The 19,711-nt window shown below is 61.1% G+C and overlaps 1 protein-coding gene across 3 annotated transcripts in view; it reads right to left on the bottom strand.

The window, feature by feature from the left end:
• The window catches only part of MROH1 (maestro heat like repeat family member 1), a 76,266-nt gene that overhangs the window by 44,387 nt on the left and 12,168 nt on the right, over nucleotides 1-19,711 (bottom strand). For all 3 annotated transcript variants that reach the window (XM_065830181.2, XM_065830180.2, XM_071803709.1), the window contains 14 exons: nucleotides 18,735-18,886; nucleotides 16,993-17,133; nucleotides 16,236-16,328; nucleotides 13,216-13,294; nucleotides 9,955-10,068; nucleotides 9,454-9,527; nucleotides 8,788-8,907; nucleotides 6,446-6,556; nucleotides 4,785-4,929; nucleotides 4,656-4,696; nucleotides 4,017-4,158; nucleotides 3,023-3,075; nucleotides 2,434-2,541; nucleotides 510-629 (listed from right to left, as the gene is read on the bottom strand). In XM_065830181.2, coding sequence (XP_065686253.1) covers nucleotides 510-629; nucleotides 2,434-2,541; nucleotides 3,023-3,075; nucleotides 4,017-4,158; nucleotides 4,656-4,696; nucleotides 4,785-4,929; nucleotides 6,446-6,556; nucleotides 8,788-8,907; nucleotides 9,454-9,527; nucleotides 9,955-10,068; nucleotides 13,216-13,294; nucleotides 16,236-16,328; nucleotides 16,993-17,133; nucleotides 18,735-18,886 — 1,493 coding nt within the window. The remainder of the gene's footprint in view (nucleotides 1-509; nucleotides 630-2,433; nucleotides 2,542-3,022; nucleotides 3,076-4,016; nucleotides 4,159-4,655; nucleotides 4,697-4,784; nucleotides 4,930-6,445; nucleotides 6,557-8,787; nucleotides 8,908-9,453; nucleotides 9,528-9,954; nucleotides 10,069-13,215; nucleotides 13,295-16,235; nucleotides 16,329-16,992; nucleotides 17,134-18,734; nucleotides 18,887-19,711) is intronic.

Here is a 19,711-nt window from a genome sequence, read left to right as displayed (position 1 = left end):
GGAGATTCAGGCTGGATATAAAGATTAATTTGCCACGTTGAGGGTGCTGAGAGCCTGGCTCAGGTTCCCAGAGAGGTGATGGATGAACCATCCCTGAGACAGCCCAGGCCAGGCTGGATGGGGCTCTGAGCACCCTGAGCTGGTGCAATGTCCCTGCTCATGGCAGAGGTGGCACTGGGGGGCCGGGAAGGTCCTGCAACCCAACCCATCTGTGATTCACCGATTTCCCTGCAGCAGCAGCTCCAGCAGCTCGCTCAAGGCTGGGAAACAGCACCCGTGCCAGTCCGGGGCCACACGTCACTTCAAACAGTGTCCCAAGGCCCCAGCCGTTGGGTTGCTGCGGGTGGGCTCTCCCCATTTCCCTGGGCTCATTCACCCTACAACCCGTTCTCCAGGAGCTCCAAGCCCAGCACAGACATGGTTGGACCAGAAGAGAAAGGTCCAGTGTGGCGGGCCCGCTCTCCAGGTCCCTCGGGATGGCCCTCGGGACGCTGGGTGCAACTCCTCACCTCCCTTTCCACCTCCTCGTGGTATCTGGCCGTTTCCAGGAGCTCCTGGAGCTGCTTTAGCACGAGGTCTTTGCTGGCGCACGCCCCCAGCGTCATCCCGATGCATTTGTACAGGAAGTTCTGGAAGGGCAAGAGGAACGTCACCGCCCGTGAGCCCGCTCGGAGCCTCGAGCCCGCGGCCATTCCTCCCCGCAGCCTCGTGCCCAAAGGCAAAGGTGCACGTAGAGCCCGGCCCTGAGCATCCCAGACGCCCGGAGCACTGGGATCGACGTCCCAGCGCAGCGCTCGGCCCAAGGAACAGCCTCCCCATCCAGGCGCCCTCGGCTAAGCCTGATCAGCGGCTCAGGGTCCAAATATGCCCTTAAGCCCCAAAGGGCTCTGAGCCAGGAACAGGTCTGACCAAACCCTCCCTGCTGCCCGGGGAGAATCAAAGTCACCGCAGCAGAGGCAGCACCAGGACTGAGTGTCCAGTGATGCCTCCGCTAAGCCGGGCTCAGCCCCAGCTGCTCCTGCCCCTGCACAGACACCCCCTCCCCAAGGAGACCCCATCCCAGTGGAGACCCCATCCCAATGGAGACCCCATCCCAATGGAGACCCCATCCCAATGGAGACCTCATCCCCCGTGGAGACCTCATCCCCAAGGAGACCCCATCTCGATGGAGACCACATCCCCAAGGAGACCCCATCTCGATGGAGACACTATCCCGATGCAGATCCCCTCTCAATGGAGATCCCATCCTGATGGAGACACTACCCCGATGCAGATCCCATCTCCAAGGAGACCCCATTCCAATGGAGACCCCATCCTGATGCAGACCCCATCTCCAAGGAGACCCCATCCCGATGGAGATCCCATCTCCAAGGAGACCCCGTCTCAATGGAGAACCCCTCCTGATGGAGACTCCATCTCAATGGAGACCCCATCCCAATGGAGACGCTATCCCCAAGGAGACACCATCCCGATGGAGACCCCATCCCGATGGAGACCTCATCCCGATGGAGACCTCATCCCCAAGTAGATCCCATCTCAATGGAGAACCCATCCTGATGGAGACGCTATCCCAATGGAGACCCCGTCCCCAAGGAGACCCCATCCTGATGGAGACCCTGTCCCCAAGGAGACCTCATCCTTAATGGAGACCCCATCCTAGTGGAGACCCCATCCCCAAGGAGATCCCATCTCAATGGAGACCACATCCCCAAGGAGATCCCATGATCCCATCCTGATGGAGACCCCATCCTGATGGAGATACTATCTCGATGGAGACCCCATCCCCAAAGAGACCCCATCCCTCCTGACCCACCACAGCAAGATCCTCCAGTCCTCTGCTCCCCAGCCCGGGGGTGGCCCCTCGCAGCCCACCCGGCACCGGTGCCGTCACAAACCGGGTCACTTGGTTCCTCCCCCTCCCCACCAGAGAGCTCTGCGCCCGGTTCACCTCATTTCTCGCTCAGCTTAATTACAGACCCGCTCACAGCGGGTGTAACACGAGCTGCAGGGACCACGACTTGGGTCCCAATAGCGCAAACAGAGCAATGCAGCTGGGCAGGGCCTCTCCTGCCAGCCATGTGCCCATGGACTGGCCAGTATTCCCATTCTCAAGCCTGCCCGGACACCTCACCAACCTCCTGCTATTTCTTCTGGAGAGGAGAAGGCTCTGGGGAGACCTTCTTGGGGCCTTTTGATATTTAAAGAGGCTGATGGTGGTGAGAGCCTGGCCCAGGTTCCCAGAGAGGTGGTGGATGAACCATCCCTGAGACACCCCAGGCCAGGCTGGACGGGCTCTGAGCACCCTGAGCTGGTGAAGATGTCCCTGCTCACGGCAGGGGTGGCACTGGGTGATCTCCGATGTCCCTCCAACCCAACCCACGTGTGATTCTGTGATTCTAACCCCCTTTCCTGGCCCCGCGCCGCCGGCGTCACCTTCTCTGCCGGGACGCCGTTGTAGCTGCTGAGCTGCCGGCACATCTCGGTGACGAAATGGCAAACCCAGGTGTGGTCAGAAACGGCCGCCAGCGTCTCCTGGAGGAACTGCGGGAGGAAGAACCATCAGCGGCCAGCAGACCCGGTCCCGGCTGCGCCCGCAACCTCAACGGGGGCAGTGAGCAACCACGGGGGTGCTGTGTCACCTGTACCCAGAGCCTTGTCCCACCAAGCGACCCCCGACGGCTGTGGGAGGCTGCCCCCCACCCTGCAAGCTCACAGCCCCAGGAATGTGCGTTTTAACCCAGGGTTGGGTCTCTCCCAGGTTAAACTGCACCCAGGTAGCACGGCCATCACCAGAGGAGCGGGAGAGCTTCGACCGCTTCTCGTGCCCAATTTCAAGGCTCTCCAGTTAAACTGGACCCCCCGGGACCGCTGTTCTTTGACCCACCAGCACGCCTGAGAACTCCTTGTTAACCTTCCCTGCGAGTCGTGACCTGCACCGTGCTCCCGAGGCCAGAACTCAGAGCAGCGTGACAAGGAACGACCTCGCACCCCCCCATGGTCCCCCCGGTGCCGGGACCCTCACCAGCAGCAGCTCCTCCTCCCACTGCTTCTGGGACAGCGGCTTCTCCGTGTTCTCTAGGAGGAAGCAGAGGGTTCACACCGGGTTCTGGCCCTCACTGGCCAACACGCACAGGATAGACCCCTCCTCAAGGAATTCCTCATGGAATCAGGAAAATGAGGGGAAAATTCTTCCCAAAAGAAGGGCTGTGGGGCATTGGAACAGGCTGCCCAGGGCAGTGCTGGAGTCACCACCCCCCGAGGGCTGGACAGACGGACAGGAGGTTCTCAGGACATGGGTAGTCCTAGAGTTGGGTTATGGTTGGACTCCATGATCCTGAGGGTCTCTTCCAACTAAAATGATTTTATTAAATGCTGTGTGTCCTGCAGCGGACACAGCACAGCAAACGTGAGGTGCACAGGCACTCCTGGTAGGAATTAGTGACCACAGGGTGATTAAAGTCATTAATGAAATAGAAAATGGCACTTCTGAGAGCAACGATGCACTGAGAGTCACCAAGTGTGATGGAGCGGCTGAGGGAGCTGGGGGTTCAGCTGGAGAACAGGAGCTGAGGGGAGACCTTCTGATCTCTGAACTGCCTGGAAGGAGCTTGGAGCCAGGGGGGTCGGGCTCTGCTCCCCAGGAACAAGCGCCAGGAGCAGAGGAAACGGCCTCAAGTTGCCCAGGGGAGGTTGAGGTTGGATCTGGGAACAATTTCGTCCCCCAAGGGCTGTGGGGCATTGGAACAGGCTGCCCAGGGCAGTGCTGGAGTCACCGGCCCTGGAGGGGTGGACAGACGGACACGAGGTTCTCAGGACAGGGGGCAGGGACAGGGTTGAGGTAACGGTTGGACTGATGATCTTGAGGGGCTCTTCCACCCAAAACGATTCTATAACTCTATCAGGCCTGTGGGCAGCACCCCACCCTGTCCTTGGACGCCCCAAGTGCCCGGGCACGCACAGCCCAGTTCGGAGCAGGCGATTCCCGCGGTTGCTCCCGAGCAGAGGCCCCTTCCCACCTTCTATGTGCTCCACCAGCACGGGGACCCTCTTGCTCCAGAGCGGCTCCAGCGCGGGGTGCAGGCTGCAGCGCAGCACGCTGAGCAGGCGCAGGGCGGCCGCCCCCCGCCCGTCCCCCGCGTACGGCTGCGATGACACAACCTGCGGGGTTGGGGACAGAACGGAGGGGTCAGCGCACAGAAAAAGGCCTTTGTGGGCTTCAAGTCAGAAAATATGAAAGAGAAAAGCCCAGGACTGCGATGCTGGGAGGCAACAGCACACTCGGTGACAATACAGTTCACTCTTGTGGCTCCAGCCCGATAGGGAAATGTGGTCAGGGGGTGCATGCCAAGCAAAGAGGAGCAAACCCAGGTTCATGGGGCTGAGGAACAGCTGCCCAGAGCCCTACGAGCACATCTGGGGCTCAGCAGCACCGCACGCCCCGCATACACGGCCCTGGGGGTCCCGAGGGACCTTGAGCTGTCCCAACCCCCACGGAGCCGATCTGGACATGATGACCGAGAGCTGGCGCTGGGTACAGGAACAAGGAGCAGCGAGGTGGGACAGGGTCACCCTGCCCGTGCGCGGGGCCATGGGGACAGGGGGCAGGGGGGTCTCCATCGGACCCGCGGCTGAGCAGGGAAGGCAGAGCCACTCACCAGCAGCCGCGTCGTCAGAGCGTGGGGCGAGGGCAGGTTTGCTGCAAAAAGAAGGGAAAAAAGCGTCAAACAGCATCCCCCAGGGAGCAGCCCCGCGAGTGCCGAGCTCCCGCGGCCGCCGGCACCCACCGTTCAGGTCGTAACGGATGAGGGACGCGCTCTCTCCCTCCTCCTGCTTCTTCAGGGCCAGATGCAGGAGGCTCTTGCAGAGCGGGGTCAGGGCGTTGGTGAAGGGGATGGGGGTGACGAACTCCAGCAGGTACGGCCACAGGACCTGCGGGGACAGGGGAGGTGGCAGCACCGCCTGCGGGACGGAGGCGCCGGGACCGAGGGGTGGATGGCGGAGATGCCGGCTCAGACGCGTTTTGATGACGGGGACAATCCCTGAGGTTCCCTAACCAGAGGGGAGAAGCGTCCACTGTGCTCAGTGTCTGCAGCCCCGGGGGTTCCCTTTCATGGAAACATCAAATAGTTTGGGTTGAAGGGACTTTAGAGATCACCCAGTGCCCCCCTGCCATGAGCTGGGACATCGCACCAGCTCAGGGTGCTCAGAGCCCATCCAGCCTGGCCTGGGGTGTCTCAGGGATGGTTCATCCACCACCTCTCTGGGAACCTGGGCCAGGCTCTCAGCACCCTCAGCGTGGCAAATTAATCTTTATATCCAGCCTGAATCTCCCTCCTTTACTTTAAACCATCACCCCTTGTCCTGTCACAACAGGCCCTGCTCCAAACTCTGTCCCCATCTTTCTCATCAACCCCTTTTAATTGCATAAAGGCCGCACTAAGGTCTCCCCGGAGCTTCTCCTCCCCATGCTGAACGCCCAGCTCTCTCAGCCTTTCTCCCCAGGGCTGTTCAGCCTCGGCCCATTCCCGTGTCCCTGCTCTGTCCCGCTCCAATGGCTCCAGGTCTGTCTTCACTGATATTTCCAGCACCACCACCTCGCTCCAGCCTTGGAGATGCCCACACAGGCACACAGAGGCCCATGGGACAACAGCTTCCAACTCAACACTCTGCCCTGGGGATGGTGACAGCAGCTCCATCCGGGGCTGGGAGCGGTGACAACCCATGGCAGTGTGGGACCCCAGCACAGGGACGGTGGCTCTGGGACCAGCACAGAATCCCAGGATGTCAGGGGTTGAAGGGACCTCAAAGCTCATCCAGTGCAGGAGCAGGAACACCCAGCTGAGGTTCCACAGGAAGGGGTCCAGGCGGGTTTGAATGTCTGCAGAGAAGGAGACTCCACAGCCTCCCTGGGCAGCCTGGGCCAGGCTCTGACACCCTCACCCCCAACAAGTTGCTTCTCCTCTTGCAGTGGAACCTCCTGTGTTCCAGTTTGCACCCATTGCCCCTTGTCCTGTCACTGGTTGTCACCCAGCAGAGCCTGGCTCCATCCTCCTGACACTGCCCCTTTCCATATTGATCCCCAGCAATGAGTCCCCCCTCAGTCTCCTCTTCTCCAGCTCCAGAGCCCCAGCTCCCTCAGCCTTTCCTCACACGGGAGATGCTCCACTCCCTCCAGCATCTTGGTGGCTGCGCTGGACTCTCTGCAGCAGTTCCCTGTCCTTCTGGAACTGAGGGGCCACAACTGGACACAAGATTCCAGGTGTGGTCTCCCCAGGGCAGAGCAGAGGGGCAGGAGAACCTCTCTGACCCACTGACCACCCCCTTCTAACCCACCCCAGGTCCCACAAGGGCCCAGTGCTGGCTCATGCTCACCCTGCCGTCCCCAGGACCCCCAGCTCCCTTTCCCTACGCTGCTCTCGGGGCAGGGACAAGGGCGCACACTCACGTTGCTCATCCTGTCCACGGTCGTGCTGAGCAGAAAGAGCGTGTTGATGCTGATGCTGCGGACACCGTCACTCGTGAGCTCATCGGCGTCCGCGGGCTGTTTCTTGGGTTGCTGGAGGAGAGGGGAAGCGCAGGTCAGTGCGGATGAAGCCGAAGCCGTCAGGATGACACATCTGGCAAAGGGCACCCCAGAAGGAGGGGACAGACCCCAAAACCTCCTGCCTCATGGCCCACTGGCAGCTCGTGCTCCAGCTCTACCCATGGAGCTCGGAGGGACTGCAGAGACCCCGCAGCACAAACCATCGCCTGGCTCCTCTCTGAGGGGACAGGGATGAGCCCGAGGGTGGGTGGGTTGAGCCCAAGGGTGGGCTGGGTTGAGCCCAAGGGTGGGCTGGGTTGAGCGCCCAAGTGTAGGCTGGTTTGGGTTGAGCCCAAGGGTGGGCTGAGTTGGGCCCAAGGGTGGGCTGGGTTGAGCGCCCAAGGGTGGGCTGGGTTGAGCTCGAGGGTGGGCTGGTTTGAGCCCAAGAATGGGCTTGGTTGAGTACCCAAGGGTGGGCTTGGTTGAGCGCCCAAGGGTGGGCTGGGTTGAGCGCCCAAGGGTGGGCTGGGTTGAGGGCCCAAGGGTGGGCTGGGTTGAGGGCCCAAGGGTGGGCTGGGTTGAGCAGCCAAGGGTGGGCTGGGTTGGGTTGAGCCCAAGGGTGGGCTGGGTTGAGCAGCCAAGGGTGGGCTGGGTTGGATTGAGCCCAAGGGTGGGCTGGGTTGAGTACCCAAGGGTGGGCTGAGTTGAGCCCAAGGGTGAGCTGGGTTGAGTGCCCCAGGGTGGGCTGGGTTGAGCCCAAGGGTGGGTTGGGTTAAGTGCCCCAGGGTGGGCTGGGTTGAGCAGCCAAGGGTGGGCTGGGTTGAGCAGCCAAGGGTGGGCTGGGTTGAGCAGCCAAGGGTGGGCTGGGTTGAGTGCCCAAGGGTGGGCTGGGTTGAGTGCCCAAGGGTGGGCTGGGTTGAGTGCCCCAGGATGGGCTGGGTTGAGCCCAAGGGTGGGCTGGGTTGAACAGTCAAGGGTGGGCTGGGTCGAGGGCCCCAGGGTGGGCTGGGTTGAGTGCCCAAGGCTGGGTTGGGTTGAGTGCCCAAGGGTGGGCTGGGTTGGGGTGAGCCCAAGGGTGGGTTGAGTTGAGCCCAAGAGTGGGCTGGGTTGAGCACCCAAGGGGGAGCTGGGTTGAGCACCCAAGGATGGGCTGGGTTGGGTTGAGTTCAGGGGTGGGTTGGGCTGGGTTGAGCCCAAGGGTGGGCTGGGCTGGGTTGAGCCCAAGGGTGGGCTGGGCTGAGCCCATGTCTCTGCAGTCCATCAGGACGAGTGGGGCTGGAGGCAGCCAGACCCCCATGTAAGGAGCTGCCCGCACCGAGAGGGCACCAGCCTGACCCCGGCTACACAGGAGGTGGAGGTCACCCTGTCCTGGCTGGTGGCCTTTGGGCACAGGGACACACAGGGACAGCTGCCCCAACAGCATCTCTCCCGCTCCTGAGGTTTGGAATTATGGAATCACTTTGGGTGGAAAAGCCCCTCAAGGTCACCGAGTCCAACCACAACCCAGCCCTGTCCCTGCCCCCTGTCCTGAGAACCTCGTGTCCGTCTGTCCAGCCCTCCAGGGCTGGTGACTCCAGCACTGCCCTGGGCAGCCTGTTCCAATGCCCCACAGCCCTTTGGGGAAGAAATTGGTCCCACATCCAACCTCAACCTCCCCTGGGCAACTTGAGGCCGTTTCCTCTGCTCCTGGCGCTTGTTCCTGGGGAGCAGAGCCCGACCCCCCTGGCTCCAAGCTCCTTTCAGGCAGTTCAGAGATCAGAAGGTCTCCCCTCAGCTCCTGTTCTCCAGCTGAACCCCCAGCTCCCTCAGCCGCTCCCATCACACTTGTGCTCCAGCCCCTCACCAGCTCCGCTCCCTTCTCTCCACTCGCTCCAGCACCTCAAGGGTTTCTTGGCGTGAGGGGCCCAGAGCTGCCCCCAGGGTTCACAGTTTGTCCTCCCCATGCCCAGCACAGGTTTGGTCACTGCCCTGGTCCCCTGGCCACCCCAGTGCTGGTCCCAGCCAGGATGCTGTGGCCTCTTGGCCACCTGGGCACCCGCTGGCTCATGTTCAGCCGCTGGCACCAACACCCCCAGCTCCTTTTCTTCTCCAGCCGCTCTTCCCCAGCTGCAGCGTCCATGGGGTTGTTGTGACCCCAGTGCAGGACCCAGCATTGGCCTTGGTGGCCCTCAGACCCTCAGCCCATGGCTCGGCCCGCTGTGCAGAGCCTTCCTTTGGGGTTTTCCCTCCCCGGGTCCTCCCGTCAGGGTCCCCCCCGTGCTCACCGGCTCCAAGGGCAGAGCGCACTGCCGCACCAGGAACTCCACCAGGGCCTCGCCGCCGGGCTGCTCCAGGTAGCCGTGGTGAGCCATGGCACTGATCACCTGCACCAGCGCCCGCTTCACCTGCACGGGCACAGCGGTGGCACCGGCGTCAGCGCGGGGACGCTGCAGGGTCCCCCTTACAGCTGCCCCCCAATGCCCCCTCTTCCGCACGGGGAATGGTAGTTTGGGTTCTACCCAAACCCACAGCCCGGTTTGGGCTCTGCCAGCAGCAGCTGGACACGCGTGGGACAGCGGGGTCCCTGCCCCAGGCTGTGGGGCTGTCACAGGGACACACAGGACAGCGGGGACACACAGGACAGCGGGGTCCCTGTCCCAGGCTGTGGGGCTGTCACAGGGACACACAGGACAGCGGGGACACACAGGACAGCGGGGTCCCTGCCCCAGGCTGTGGGGCTGTCACAGGGACACACAGGACAGCAGGGTCCCTGCCCCAGGCTGTGGGGCTGTCACAGGGGACACACAGGACAGCGGGGTCCCTGCCCGAGGCTGTGGGGCTGTCACAGGGGACACACAGGACAGCGGGGTCACCCCGATGTGCCCCGTGGCAGCGCAGCAGCTCGGCTCAGCTCAGCTCAGCTCAGCTCAGCTCGGCTCAGCTCAGCTCACCTTGTTGTTGGTGTCTTGCAGAGGGAGTCTCATGGATGAAAGAATAAAGGGCTTTTTAATCTCCATTTGTGAGGCTGGAAAAGAGAACCAGAGAATCATTTCAGTTGGAAAAGACCCTCAGGATCGAGTCCAACCAGGACCTAACCCAGCTCTAGCACTGCCCCCTGTCCTGAGAACCTCGTGTCCGTCTGTCCAGCCCTCCAGGGATGGTGACTCCAGCACTGCCCTGGGCAGCCTGTTCCAATGCCCCACAGCCCTTGGGGGAAGAAATTGATCCCAGATCCAACCTCACTCTCCCCGGCGCAGCCTGGGGTGAAGCTCAGCGATGCTCTCACGCTGTCCATCCCAAACAGCCCTTGTCCCTTGTCCCCTTCCCAGCTGGCCGGGTCACCAAGCTGGCTGCTGTCCCCCCAGACCCCACAGTGGCGGGCGGGCTGGTGTCCTCACCCCAGAGCCCATCGGGGGAAGGAGAAGTCCCTCCCGGAGCCCCCCGGTACTCACGGGCGCTGTTGATGATCTGGCGCATGATGAGCAGCGTCCCCACGCGCGTCCTCTCGCCGCTGCTCTCCAGCTTGGGCAGCAGGAAGGCCAGCACGCGGTCGGGGAAGGAGCAGGCTGCGGGGACAGAGCCACGGACACCGTGTCCCCAGGCGGCACAGGGACCTGGGCTGCGGGCGTCCCCAGACGGGGTGTCCTGCCTGCGTGTCCCCGCAGGTGATCAGAGCCTCTCCCTGTGCGGCAAACCCCGCGCCTGCTCTCCTGGCTTGGCAGCTCCCTGGGGACACCGCCAGCTGTTGGGGACACCACCAGCTGCTGGGGACACCGCCGGATCCCTGGGGACACTGCCAGCTGTTGGGGACACCACCAGCTGCTGGGGACACCGCCGGATCCCTGGGGACACCGCCAGCTGTTGGGGACACCACCAGCTGCTGGGGACACCGCCGGATCCCTGGGGACACTGCCGGATCCCTGGGGACACCGCCAGCTGCTGGGGACACCGCCGGATCCCTGGGGACACCGTCAGCTGTTGGGGACACCACCAGCTGCTGGGGACACCGCCGGATCCCTGGGGACACCGCCAGCTGTTGGGGACACCACCAATTGCTGGGGACACCGCCGGATCCCTGGGGACACTGCCGGATCCCTGGGGACACCGTCAGTTGTTGGGGACACCACCAGCTGCTGGGGACACTGTCAGCTCCCTGGGGACACCACCAGATCCCTGGGGACACTGCCAGCTCCCTGGGGACACCGCCAGCTGTTGGGGACACCATCGGATCCCAGGGGACACCACCAGCTGCTGGGGACACCACCAGATCCCTGAGGATGCTGCCAACTATTGGGGACACTGCCAGCTCCCTGGGGACACCGTCAGCTCCCCGGGGATGCTGCCAACTACTGGGGACACCACTGGATCTCTGGGGACACCGCTGGATCCCTGGGGACACTGTCAACTATTGGGGACACCACCAGCTGCTGGGGACACCAGTAGATCCCTGGGGATGCTGCTAACTACTGGGGACACCACCAGCTCCCTGGGGACACCACCAGATCCTGGGGGACACCAGTAGCTCCCTGGGGGACACCACCAGCTGCTGGGGACACTTCCAGCTCCCTGGGGACACCACTGGATCCCTGGGGACACCACCGGATCCCTGGGGATGCTGCCAACTCCTGGGGACACCACCAGCTGCTGGGGACACCAGTAGCTCCCTGGGGACACCAGTAGCTCCCTGGGGACACCACCGGATCCCTGGGGATGCTGCGAACTCTTGGGGACACCACCAGCTCCCTGGGGACACCACCAGCTCCCTGGGGACACCACCAGCTCCCGTGTCACCCCCGTGAGCCGGGCGAACCGGCCCGTCCTGTTCACACGCAGCCCGGAGCTCCTCCCCGGTGCCTCCAGCGCGTCCCCTGCGCTTCTCTCCGGAGCTGAAGTTCCACCCTGCAGCCCGCGCTGCCCGCAGCTCACAGCACCGCTCGCAGCACCGCTCGCAGCACCGCTCGCAGCACCGCGACTGCTGGAAACAACAGCGGCCGAGGGCGCTGGAGCTGGGGCAACGCTCGTGGGCGCTGAGAGGCGGTTTGGGAGGGACGGGCTGTGCCAAGGCACGGGGATTGTTGGGAAACCTGCAAGCCGGGGACGTCACCGGCCGTGACTCAGCACAGCTCAGCACCCCCTGGCTCCTCCTGCCTGTCCCGGCCACCGCCGCTCGGTGACAACAGCCAGGATCGGGGACACAAGAGCTACCGCTTGGCTGTACGAGAGACACAGCAACCAGGAGCAGGGCCCCCAAAGCCAAACTCCAGCCACGGGCACGGTGTGCGGCAGAACGGGCCACCAGAGAGGGCTCGAGGGGCTGGGACGGCTCCAAAGGCTCCGACAGAAGCTTTGGAATGGAGCTGGGAGCCTTTGGGATGGTCCTGGATGGGGGCGATGGGACCTGAGGCAGCGCTGAGCGCCAGGGAGCGGAGCTGGACCAGGTGCTGCCCTGAGGAGACGCTGCCCAGACACAGCCATGGGGGACACCTGGTCACAGCATCCCAGGATGTCAGGGGTTGAGGGCCTGGAAAGCTCATCCAGAGCAACCCCCCCGGAGCAGGAACACCCAGCTGAGGTTCCACAGGAAGGGGTCCAGGCGGGTTTGAATGTCTGCAGAGAAGGAGACTCCACAGCCTCCCTGGGCAGCCTGGGCCAGGCTCTGACACCCTCACCCCCAACAAGTTGCTTCTCCTCTTTCAGTGGAACCTCCTGTGTTCCAGTTTGCACCCATTGCCCCTTGTCCTGTCACTGGGTGTCACCCAGCAGAGCCTGGCTCCATCCTCCTGACACTGCCCCTTTCCATATTGATCCCCAGGAATGAGTCCCCCCTCAGTCTCCTCTTCTCCAGCTCCAGAGCCCCAGCTCCCTCAGCCTTTCCTCACACGGGAGATGCTCCACTCCCTTCAGCATCTTGGTGGCTGCGCTGGACTCTCTCCAGCAGTTCCCTGTCCTTCTGGAGCTGAGGGGCCACAACTGGACACAAGATTCCAGGTGTGGTCTCCCCAGGGCAGAGCAGAGGGGCAGGAGAACCTCTCTGACCTACTGACCACCCCCTTCTAACCCACCCCAGGTCCCATTGGCTTCCTGGCCACAAGGGCCCAGTGCTGGCTCATGCTCACCCTGCTGGCCCCAGCACCCCCAGCTCCCTTTCCCCTACACTGCTCTCTAATAGCTCATTCCCCAACTTACACTGGACCCTGGGGTTGTTCCTGCCCACATTCCAGACTCTACACTCGCCCTTGTTCTATTTCATTCCATTTCTCCCCGCCCAGCTCTCCAGCCTGTCCAGGTCTCTGATGGCAGCACAGCTTCCAGTGTCACCACTGCTCCCAGCTCGGTGTCACCAGCAAACTCAGTGACAGTCACTCTATTCCCTCGTCCAAGTCATTGATGAACAGATTGAACACAAGGGCCCAGTGCTGGCTCATGCTCACCCTGCTGTCCCCAGCACCCCAGGTCCCTTTCCCTACGCTGAGTCCTCCGGCAACCCTGGTGCCACACGGGCCAGAGTCAGACAGAAACCACCGCCCTCCCCTCCTGCATCTCCTCACATGAGCCAGAGCTGCCCAGGACATCCCCCGAGCCCAGGGGGGACAAACCCCCCGGTCACCAGGCAGAACTCCTTGGGGACCACAAAACACGGGGACAGACACCAGCCCTGGTGACCCCTCCCAGAGCCACCAGCGTCAGGACAGCCCGGCCACCACATCCCTTACCCAGAACCGTGAAGCACCGGAGAACCTCCGTGTGGTTTTTAACCGTCAGGGGAACCGCCGGGTCCGCGGGAGCACAGATCTGTTGGAGGAAGAGCCGCGGTGAGGGGGGCACCCGGCATGGGCGCTGGCGGAGCGAGAGACCCCCAGGCCCCCAGTCCCCATTGGGATGGGATGGGATGGGATGGGATGGGATGGGATGGGATGGGATGGGATGGGATGGACAGAGGCCCGGGCAGCTGAGCATTCAGCCCCAGTGGAACTCAGCCCCGGCTCAGAGCGATTAACCATCCCAGGATAGTGCCCAGGAATGGACTGTCTGCATGGGGGTGTCCATACAGGGGGTGTCCATACAGGGGGTGTCCATACAGGGGGTGTCCATACAGGGGGTGTCCGCACGGGGGTGTCCATACAGGGGCTGTCTGCATGGGGGTGTCCATACAGGGGGTGTCTGCATGGGGGTGTCCATACAGGGGGTGTCCATACAGGGGGTGTCCATACAGGGGCAGTCTGCATGGGGGTGTCCATACAGGGGGTGTCCATACAGGGGCTGTCTGCATGGGGGTGTCCATACAGGGGGTGTCTGCATGGGGGTGTCCATACAGGGGCTGTCTGCATGGGGGTGTCCATACAGGGGGTGTCCATACAGGGGGTGTCCATACAGGGGGTGTCCATACAGGGGCTGTCTGCATGGGGGTGTCCATACAGGGGGTGTCCATACAGGGGGTGTCCATACAGGGGGTGTCCATACAGGGGGTGTCTGCACGGGGGTGTCCATACAGGGGGTGTCCATACAGGGGGTGTCCATACAGGGGGTGGCCATACAGGGGGTGGCCATACAGGGGGTGGCCATACAGGGGGTGTCTGCATGAGGGTGTCCATACAGGGGGTGTCTGCGTGGGGGTGTCCATACAGGGGGTGTCCATACAGGGGGTGTCCATACAGGGGTCTCCGCACGGGGGGTGTCTGTGGGACCCACCTTGTCCCACCCTGCCCCACCACCCAGCCCGGGGGGTCTCCTCTGGAACCAAATGAGTCAGCCCTGCCGGCTGCTATTCCAATAACTGAGGCTCTTAATTCCATTTACACTAACGCTGCAGCAAGGACAACGCGCACCTGCCTGTTCGGGGCTGTCACAAAGACGCTACAGTCTGTGACCGAGCCAGGGCTGCGGGTGGGACCAGACACATCCTCGAGCTGTCCCCGAGCTGTCCCTCCGCAGCCACCAGCAGCCTCTGCCAACCGAAACCCACGGCCAGGCAGCAGCTCCTACAAACGGCACCGTTATCACGGTGGGTTGTTGCGCATCGCTTTGGTAAAGCTGTATTTGAAATTACAGCCGCTCTGCTGACGCTTCCGAGGTCCAAAGTCGGTTCAAGAGCGGTCGGACTTGCAAGCGGGATTGTGAGAGTTGGGTGAGGCGACTTTGGTGTCGGCAGCCTGAGGAGGATCCCGCACGGTCCCCGCTCCCTGGCCACCCAGTGCCCTCCCGTATTCTCAAGGACCAAACCCTTCACGAGGTCCATCGATCAGAGGGGTTTGCTTTCAATCTGCTGCACAACGGTGCAGCCAGAGCCGCTCTCGCTTCAGACAGCTCGACCGGCACGGGACCCCTTCAGTTATCAGACGTGGTGCTGAGCATTGATAAGGATCACGGCTGAGAACATCGTGACTCGCTCAGCCAGGAGCAGGCACGTTCAGAGCAGGGGGAACTGCGATTTTCCTATCAACGATGAGCTAAGGAGCCACACATCAGGCCGGCTGACCCACCGGAGGTGGAGGATGCGCTGGAGGGCACACGGCCCCATCTCCTGATACGCCCAGCTCGGCAAACAAAGGGGAAAAGCTGAGACCCTTTATCACGGCCCAGGGCTTGTCCAGACTTGTCCCTCTTTCCCCCCACCACCCCGGACTTTCCTTTACTCTAGAGCTATAAAAAGCCCATCAAAAGCAGCATCATCTGGGACAGAACACCAGCTTCACCAGGCCCTACCGGTCTCACCAAGGGAACACCAGCACCCTGAGGACCCTCACTCCGAACCAGGCACCGGAGGACGCTGCGCTCCTGACCCCAGCATCCTCACCATGGAACACCAAGGCACACAGCACCATACAAGTCCCTGACCCCAGCATCCTCACCATGGAACACCAAGGCACACAGCACCATACAAGTCCCTGACCCCAGCATCCTCGCCATGGGACACCAAGGCACACAGCACCATACAAGTCCCTGACCCCAGCATCCTCGCCATGAGAGACCAAGGCCACACAGCACCATACAAGTCCCTGACCCCAGCACCCTCACCATGGAACACCAAGGCACACAGCACCATACAAGTCCCGTCATCCACACTGCGGGGCCATAAGAGACTGGATCCCTCATTCTTTTCCTTCTTCCTTTCTCTCCGCTCTCTCCTTCTCTCTACACGCCCACTTCTCTATCTCTCCCTCAGTATATACATATATATATATATATTTATATATATATTACTCTCTCTCTTTCTCCCTTATACCTTAGTTTTCTTCCTTCCCTACCACTCTCTTCCTCTCTTTCCCTTTTGAACACATAATGATAACACCATCTTTAAGCTCTGCTGTGGATTTCTGGTTCAATTTCATATTATAGCTACCGATCGCTCGTAGTAGGACATTTGCTGTTAATGCCTTGAGAAGCTCTGTTATGCTTTTGCCAAGCCCCCATTCGCCGTAACCAATATTCCAAGCAGTTCCTTTAGTAAAACTCGCAACTGAATTGGACCCCGGGGGGGGATTGTGTGTCATTCGCTTCACGTCACCGCGCAGAATTAACCCAGGGTTAACTCGACCTGGCTCATCTGTTGAGTCGGGGCCCCGCGTGTCGCATCCAGAGTGAACTCAGCCCTCACCCAGCTGTGGGGACGGGACACGCGGGAGCTGGCGGCAGCGCCACCGGAGCCGAGGGGCGCGGAGGGACACGGCCGGGGCGCAGGCTCCCCCAGAACCCCGCGTTCCCCCCAGCACCTCCCGAGAGCGGCTGCTCCTACCTGGGGGTGCAGGGTGCCCAGCAGAGGCTCCAGCTGCACGTCGAGGCTGCGGCTGCCGATGTCGACCGAAGCCTCCAGGATCTGGCAGAGGCTCTGGGCGGGGAGAGGTTGTGGTCAGCGCCGGAGAGCGCTCAGGGACCGGGACCGAGGAGGAGGAGCCCCGGGGATCCCATCTTATCACAGAACCACGGGTGGGCTGGGTTGGAGGGACATTAGAGCCACCCCAGTGTCCCCCCTGCCATGAGCAGGGACATCGCACCAGCTCAGGGTGCTCAGAGCCCATCCAGCCTGGCCTGGGCTGTCTCAGGGATGGTTCATCCACCACCTCTATGGGAACTGGGCCAGGCTCTCAGCACCCTCAGCGTGGCAAATTAATCTTTATATCCAGCCTGAATCTCCCCCCTTTAGTTTAAACCATCACCCCTTGTCCTGCCACAACAGGTCCTGCTCCAAACTCTGTCCCCATCTTTCTTATTGACCCCTTTTAATCACAGAATCACAGAATCATTTTGGCTGGAAAAGCCCCTCAGGGTCACCAAGTCCAAGCACAACCCACCCCTGTCCCTACCCCCTGTCCTGAGAACCTCCTGTCCGTCTGTCCAGCCCTCCAGGGCTGGTGACTCCAGCACCGCCCTGGGCAGCCTGTTCCAATGCCCCACAGCCCTTGGGGGAAGAAACTGTTCCTAAATCCAACCTCCACCTCCCCTGAGGCCGTTTCCCCTCGTCCCCGTCGAGCGGACCCCGTCCCCCCACTCACCTTGGAGATGTAAAACGCCTCCGTGTGCTTCTTGTAGAGGGCGAGGATGGCGGGGATGAGCCTGGGGAGCTGCTCCTCCAGCCTGTCCGCCGGCAGCAGGTGGCTCATGGGCCCCAGCGCCTCCACCACGGCCACTCGCAGCTGTGGGACACGGGGGACAGCGGGGACAGCCCCGGCTCAGCACCGCTGCGCTGCCGCCCCGCTCGTCCCCACTCTTCCACACTCCTCCTTTTCTAAAAACTGTTATTATTTTGTATTCTGGTCATATTTGGGGTGTTTAGTTTGGGTTTTTAAGTGTAGGTTTGTGTCTCACAGGGGTGCTACATCTCTCCCCCTTTAAGCCGCTCTGCTGGTCCAAGCCCTGCCCAGCCAGGCTCTGACCCCTGACACAAACAGCGCCTAAACCCGAGAGCTGCAAGCAGCAGCACCTAACAGCTACTGCAACTGGTTTTAATGCTAACTCAGTTTAAGCTCAGCCAGAAAAAGCTCCTAAACTATTTTGAGTTGGAAAAGCGCGAAATCACCTTCATCTTGAACAAAGCTCGGTTTTAACTCTCGGAAGCTTAAGAGGTCAAACCGGCGCTGTGGAAGGGTCAGGTTTTAGTACAGCGCCTTGTTTATCTCCCTGAAGACCATTGGTATTGTGGGGTTGTCTCATGCGCAATCCTGGGGCCACCTTTTCAACCAAATGAAACCGGGTGGGATTTAAGGCGAACCCCGTTTATTAACCCCAAGCTCCCTCCACACCCCGAACATGGAGCCACTGCCACAGCTGCTTTTCTCTGTGCTGTGTTCATCCTAACAGCAGAGCACTACAAAAAATAAGCCCGGCTTAAGCCCTGTTATCGTGCTGTCCCTGTTAGTCTCCTTTCTTTCACTACCATCTCCCCAAAAATAAGACAGTGTCTTATATTAATTTTCGCTCCAAGACTTATTGCTTTTTAACATGTGTGGCTGCCTGGACACTGTTTAAATTGACTTTTTAATGAGCCATAACTAGGGCTTATATTTGGGGTAGGGCTTATATTTAGAGCATCCTCAAAACCCTGAAAAATCAGGCTAGGGCTTACTTTTGGGGTAGGTCTTATTTTTGGGAAAACAGGGTCATTTCTTTAATTGCAACTTGAACCTGGATAAATGCAGTTTCACCTAAGCTGAAGTTCATATTCATGAGTATAGCGGCTTCTAAATGTTCTCAGCATCATGAAGTTAAAAGCCATTTGAATATTTGGCGTACCAGAGGCTCTAAAATCCAATACTTGCGGACCTGGCGGCACCAAATTTGGGTGGAATGTTATTAAAAGCTTTCCAGACAAAAGGCACCGTTTTCTGGTGAGATCAAGCCCCGTGCTGACAGGTGGGTATTGAGCGTCAGTGTTGCTCTCAATGATCTCAAAGGTCTTTTCCAACCCCAACGAGGCTCCAGGAGCCTCCAGCATCCGCCTGGCCAGGGAAGGGGGACACCTCAATGTGTCACAGCGGGGGACAGAGCCGTGTCGGTCACCTCCTGGCTGTCCCCAAAGGGCCACAGAGCCCCCAGCTCTGATGTCCAGCACCGAGTGACGTGTCCTGTGGGGACAGTGGCAGCCCAGGGACAAGGGACCAGCATCCAGCCCTAAAGCAGAGCTGGGGTGGCTCTTCTGGGGGCCACATCCCTACCAAGGGCACAGGTGAGATGCTGCAAGGCCGATGTGAACCCCTGAACCCCACAACGGGGGTCCCGCCGTGCCCCCCGTGCCCACCTTGGCTTCGCGGTGCTGCAGCCAGGCGGTGAAGAGCACCTCGTAGGCGCTGAAGATCTCGTTGGAGAACGTGTCCTTCCTGACCGTGGGGTCCGGCGCCTTGTCCAGGTTGGCCAGGTACTCCTGGATGCTCTCGCTGAAGTGCTGCAGAGCTGCGGGACACATGGTGGGGACATTTTACACCCGGACAAGATGCTGCTTGCTTCGCACCCCCCAGGACGTGGATCCTTGAGGCGCTGGTTTGCTGGGCAGCGGCTGGAGGGACTGCACACGGGGGTCCCCAAGGCTTTATGGGGCTCCCTGAGGCTTTATGGGGGCACCTGAGGCTTCATGAGGTGTCCAAGGCTTTATAGAGGTCCCCAAGATTGTATGGGGGTCCCCGAGGCTTCATGGGGGTCCCTGAGGCTTTGTGGGGTGCCCAAGGCTTTATGGAGGTGCCCAAGGCTTTATGGAGTTACCCAAGACTTTATGGAGGTCCCCGAGGCTTCAGGGAAGTCCCCAAGGCTTTATGGAGGTCCCTGAGGTTTCATGGGGGTCCCCAAGGCTTTATGGCGTGCCCAAGGCTTTGTGGGGGTCCCTGACACATTAGGAGGTGCCCAAGGATTTATGGAGGTCCCCAAGGCTTTATGGGGGCCCCCGAGGCTTTAGGGGAGTCACCAAGGCTTCATAGGGCTCTCCAAGGCTTTATGGGGCTCCCTGAGACTTTGTTGGGTGCCCAAGGGTTTATGGTGGTCCCTGAGGCTTCATGGGGTGCCCAAGGCTTTGTGGGGGTCCCTGAGGCATTATGAGGCACCCAAGACTTTATGGGGGTCCCTGAGACTTCATGGGTGTCCCCAAGTCTTTATGGGGTGCCCAAAGCTTTACGGGGGTCCCCAAGGCTTCATGGGGTCCCTGAGACTTCATGGGGGTCCCCAAATCTTTATGGGGGTCCCCAAGGCTTTATGGGGTGCCCAAGGCTTTATGGAGGTCCCCAAGAT

This window comes from Patagioenas fasciata, chromosome 2 (assembly GCF_037038585.1).
Source record: "Patagioenas fasciata isolate bPatFas1 chromosome 2, bPatFas1.hap1, whole genome shotgun sequence".
In the NCBI taxonomy this organism is placed as follows: Eukaryota; Metazoa; Chordata; class Aves; order Columbiformes; family Columbidae; genus Patagioenas; species Patagioenas fasciata.
The sequence above is the reverse complement of the archived record's forward strand: the minus strand, read 5'-3'. Positions and strand labels throughout refer to the sequence as shown.